General features: G+C 35.6%; 1 protein-coding gene across 1 annotated transcript; it reads left to right on the top strand.

The window, feature by feature from the left end:
* Window positions 1-2,758: 2,758 nt before the first annotated feature.
* Window positions 2,759-3,838, top strand: FUT9 (fucosyltransferase 9). Its single transcript, XM_042874464.1, has one exon. The coding sequence runs from the start codon at window positions 2,759-2,761 to the stop codon at window positions 3,836-3,838; it is 1,080 nt and encodes a 359-aa protein (XP_042730398.1).
* The last annotated feature ends 1,527 nt before the right edge of the window (window positions 3,839-5,365 follow it).

Raw genomic sequence — 5,365 nt, forward strand, 5'->3', positions numbered from 1 at the left:
AAAAGCAGGAAAACAATCTTCTGTTCTCATGGGTCAGGTCAAAAACTTCTCTGTAGATGTATTTCCAGCAAAAATCAGCATAAGCTGAAGAAAAGCCTATGTGATGTATCTGCAGAACCACAAACTGGACTTGAACTGATGAGACTAAATGGAAAAGTCGAGGACACAACAGTACTTCCCCTCTTCTCCTTTCAATATGGCTCTGCTAAAAGCATAGAGGTCTTGCTAAACTCTATCCATAAGAAGGGGATTGAGATGACAGGCATACTCAACTCCAATATTTTAAATGACTGTACTGGGTGCGTATGTCCAGTTGATGGCAAGTGGCTGCCCAGTTCCACTGTGCAGAAAAGTCAAGGCTGCTGCATGCCACATACAGCTGGTTCCAGTCAGCTCCCACAGCCCCACTGCAGGGCATGGCTGGGCCCAGCAGTGGAGATGGCATATGCTGGAATAAGCAGAAAGTGTGAGGAGGAAGGAGTGACACAAGAGCTGTTATGAACTGAACACAACCCTCTGTTACCCAGCTCTCCTGCACTGCTTAGAGGGAAGGCAGAAGTGGGAATGTAAGAGTGAAAATGAGCCTAAGAGAAGGGGCTGAGGGGTACAAGTGTTTGAATTTTTGTTGTTTCTTATTATCCACATCTATTTTAATTGGCAATAAATTACATTCATTTTCCCCTAAGTGAGTCTGCCCATGACAGTAATTGGTAAGTGATCTTCCTGCCCTTACCTCAATGAGTCTTTCCATCTTAATTCCTGCCACCCCCTCTCCTGGCCCTGTCCTGCTGAGGAGAGAGAGAGAGCACCTGGGGGCCAAGAGCAAGTGGCAGTCAGCCAAGGTTAACCCACCACAATATGTACAACCAGAAATAAGACTATCTGACTTTCCAAAATAAGGAAGAAAGCGTGGCACATTATTTTTTCCTCAAGATATAATGCTAGTGTAGAACTCCCCTTTCTGTCCTTTTCCTCAATAATGAATGTGAAAATGCATTTTGTTGCACTGTATTGCTACACTCACACATCAGCTCTTACACTCACAAAGCAGTACATGTACTTGCATTAATGGACCTCTGAATCACATTCTATTGTGTCTTTGTGCTGAATGTAATTATTTATCTCACACGTTAAATGAGATGAACTGACTTAAGAGAAATTCTGCTTTCTGTCAATGATTTTTTTTTTAAATCTTTTTTTTATTTAGAGTATATATTTTATATATATATTTTAGGAGTGGAAGTTTTATATATATATGCATATATGCATATAAATTATATATATATGCATATATGCATATATATATAATTTATTTATTTAATTATTTATTTTTGGTGCAGCTAACTAGGAAAGATAACAAAACTTGAAAGCACTGAGAAATATGCAGGAAAAGAAAGCCAGACAAATTGAAATGCACAATTCAGTCTTTTACAGTATACCAACAAATACAGTACACTTCTTCTTGGTAACTAACTTCTATTCCTTTTTCCTTTTTAAGTCACAGCACTTTTCACATGGGTATAACTGTTTTATTTTTAGAACACTTTTGTGTTCTAGGGCTACATTCAGGAGTAGAGGTTAGCCATAAGCAATCTCTAACTCTGCCAGGTTTCACAAGAACCATACAGAAGACAAGTGTTGTAAAGAGATTTATCAGTTCTCTCAGGAAGAAACAATCAGAGAAAGGACAAAGGAATCTGTATGAACTTCTCACTCTACTCTTTTTTCCCTATAGAGAAAGAAAAGGCGCCTCACAAAGAAGCAGCGTATCTGTACTTTTCTTAAAGTTTAACAAAGGACTGTGGCATAAAAACATAGTTAAATGATTAGGATACTTTATTGTTCATTTTTCTTTATAAGGCTGATTACGAGAACAGGAGAGCTGAGAACCTGTATTACTGCTTTCCTTCCCTATCTGTTTTAGGACTCACAAGGAAAAAGTAAGAATGTTCATCTCCATATACTCATCAGTCAAAAGCTAGTTTTTTAACAGTCTTATTAATCCCAGAAATGAAGTTCCAGTACCAACTTATTTCATTCCTCTAAAGCTATATCCTCTATATGCACACAAATGTATACAGACCAAAACTGCAGCATATTAGCCTTTACCTATACACAAGGAAAGAATCAAAGTATAATTTTGTGCGTCTGAAACTCTTGGCCTAAGTTCTACGTAAAAACACTTAAGATGTGTGATATATATCAAGCATGACATACCTTAAAACTCTACTTTCAATTTATATGTTAGCTTCTCATGTGAAGAAGATAAATATGAATATCGCATTATCTAAAACTTTTCCATGAATGCTGCACAAGAACTCATACACTTATAGAATAATAAATTCAGAGAATCATAGAATGATTTCAATTGGAACCTTTAAAAATCATCTTCCAAGCCCTCTGCTATGAACAGGGACACCTTCCACTAGACTAGATCACATTGTTCAAAGCACTATCCAGCATGAGTATGAGCACTTACAGGGATAGGGCATCCGTTTTTTACTTAAAAGTTTCTGAAGTTACAGATCAGAAATATTGATGTTTGTCCATTTTGATGTCTGATGTCTGGGTTGTTATGGTAGTTTGGCTAGGTTGTGGTTGGACTCGATGATCTTTAAGGTCTTTTCCAATCTGAGCGATTCTATGATTCTATGATTCTATGTCTGATTGCTTTAAGAGGAGATAGATATATATGTATTTGAAAAACCTGATGTTATTTTCTCTCTTTGTCTTCCTCTCTTTTTCCTCAGAACAAATTATGACATCAACATCTAAAGGAATTTTCCGGCCATTTTTGATCGTCTTCATTGTTCTTGGTTGTTTCATGGCATTTATACTAATTTATATTAAACCAACAAGCAGCTGGATCTCTACTCCTGTGGAATCAGCCAGCTCAGTTTTGAAAATGAAGAGCTTCTTTTCTTCCAAAACTGATAATTTTAATGAAACTATTATTTTGGTTTGGCTTTGGCCGTTTGGCCAGACATTCGATCTAACATCTTGCCAAATGATGTTCAACATCCACGGGTGCCATCTGACTATTGACCGCTCATTATATAACAAGTCCCACGCAGTTCTTATTCATCACAGGGACATTAACTGGGATCTGACTAATTTACCTCAGCAAGCCAGGCCACCATTCCAGAAATGGATTTGGATGAACTTGGAATCTCCAACTCATACTCCACAAAAGAGTGGCATTGAACACCTCTTTAACCTAACCCTGACTTACCGGCGTGATTCAGATATTCAGGTGCCTTATGGCTCCATGATGGTCGGTACAGGCTCCTTTACATATGAAGTGCCAAGTAAAGAAAACTTGGTTTGTTGGGTTGTAAGTAATTGGAACCCTGAGCATGCTCGAGTCAAGTATTACAATGAGCTTAGCAAATACATTGAAATCCATACCTACGGCCAAGCCTTTGGAGACTACGTCAACGATAAAAACTTAATTCCAACTATCTCCAGTTGCAAATTCTATCTTTCATTTGAAAATTCAATCCACAAAGATTACATTACTGAGAAACTTTACAATGCTCTTCTGGCTGGATCAGTGCCAGTCGTACTGGGCCCTTCCAGAGAAAACTACGAGAATTACATTCCAGCAGACTCTTTTATCCATGTGGAAGATTTTCTATCCCCAAGAGATCTGGCAGAATATCTTCTGATGCTTGACAAAAATAACAAGATGTACCTTAGTTACTTCAACTGGAAGAAGGATTTCTCAGTGCATCTTCCTAAATTCTGGGAATCGCATGCATGTCTTGCTTGTGATCATGTGAAAAGACACCAGGAATACAAGTCGATTGGAAATTTAGAAAAATGGTTTTGGAACTAATTTGTGTGTGTGTGTGTATGTATGCACTTTTTTGAAGAAGCTAATGGATCTTTAGTCTAAGTGGAGAGTAAAGGAATAAGGAAAGAAGAAGGATGAACCTCACAGAACCTTACGTCAAGGTTTATCAGCCATCCTCTCTTGGCTATCCTATTTATATTTTGTAAGAGATTTTAAGAATTATGAGCAGCAGTCATCAATACTCAGTTTTAAATTATAATGTTCATACTAATCATGTGCACTGAAGAACATATGATTGTTTACTATAACTTTTAAACAAGATTTTTCACATTTTCTGTGGAGTATGTCTCAGTCTTACACATAAATTGACATTTTAAACAATTTTTTTCTTTTTTCCTTTTTTCTTTTTTCTTTCTTCTTTTTTCTTTTTTCTTTCTTCTTTTTTCTTTTTCTTTTTTAACATTTTATTTGCTGTTTAATCTATTTGCAAAATGAGAACACAACTCTTAAATGCCATAGAGAATTTTAAAAGGAAAATTTGCTCTAGTGTTCTGAAATATGTGTATTAAATTAAAAAAAAAAAAAAAAAAAAAAAAAAGAAAAACAGAAACAGTATCTATAATTATTTCAGTGTGATAAACTGCACCCCTTTTTAAGGGTGCAGAATCTAGAAATACGGTTGTTAAAAAAGAATCACAGTAGCAGACAGTCTTTGTTTAAAAAAAAAAATGGTTTCCCAATAAACAACTTCTAGAGTTACTTTAGCAATACGTCAGTTCTTACCTTCTGAAGAATAGAGAAGCAAGATATTGAGAAAATAAACAATCTTAGTGACCAAATCCCCGATTCATCCAACTTTTCAGTGAATTTAAATGTAGAGCATTCTTGTGTCTCAAGTACAGTTTATGTGAACCAGGGCTGTAATTGGTATTATACTGATACAGAAGTAAACAGATTTTAATTTAGGTATTTGACTGAATCAGCCTCATGCACTGAATTCAGCTGGTAATAGTGATTGTTTAGAAATAGCTTGTTGTGAAATTCTAGAAATGTCTCTCATAATCCTTTTTATAATTGTGGTGTTTCTCTCCACTTCTATAAAGGTCTGTTGAACTTTATCGGTAGATGGCTGACTTGCTGAGTGGCAAGTTTCTTTTCTGAAAGATATATGCTGAAAATCAGTAAAGAAGTTATCATGCTGAAGTATTCAACCATTCAACTCATTAAGCTAATGAGTTTTGGTTTTTGAAACTATTTTATGTGACAGGTATAAACAAAAGCAATCTCAAGAACAGTAGATGCTTTCAAAGGGAAATTCTTATGTATTGAATTGCTCTGACAGCAAATACAAAAATGTGATGATTGTCATGATTGTTTAAAATATGTCTGTCTCAAATGTCTGTTATTTGATCTTATCACTTTTTTTTTTTTCATCAGCTCATACTTAAATACCGGATTGCTATGTATTGTCATATGTACAAGGTTTGTTTAATGACATGGACATATAGATATATTTTGATAGCAACTGAAAGCCAATCAGTTTTTTTTTCATGCCAAAATATTACACAT

The sequence above is a fragment of the Lagopus leucura genome, unplaced genomic scaffold, assembly GCF_019238085.1.
Source record: "Lagopus leucura isolate 7727_CA_CO unplaced genomic scaffold, USGS_WTPT01 Super-Scaffold_73, whole genome shotgun sequence".
In the NCBI taxonomy this organism is placed as follows: domain Eukaryota; kingdom Metazoa; phylum Chordata; class Aves; order Galliformes; family Phasianidae; genus Lagopus; species Lagopus leucura.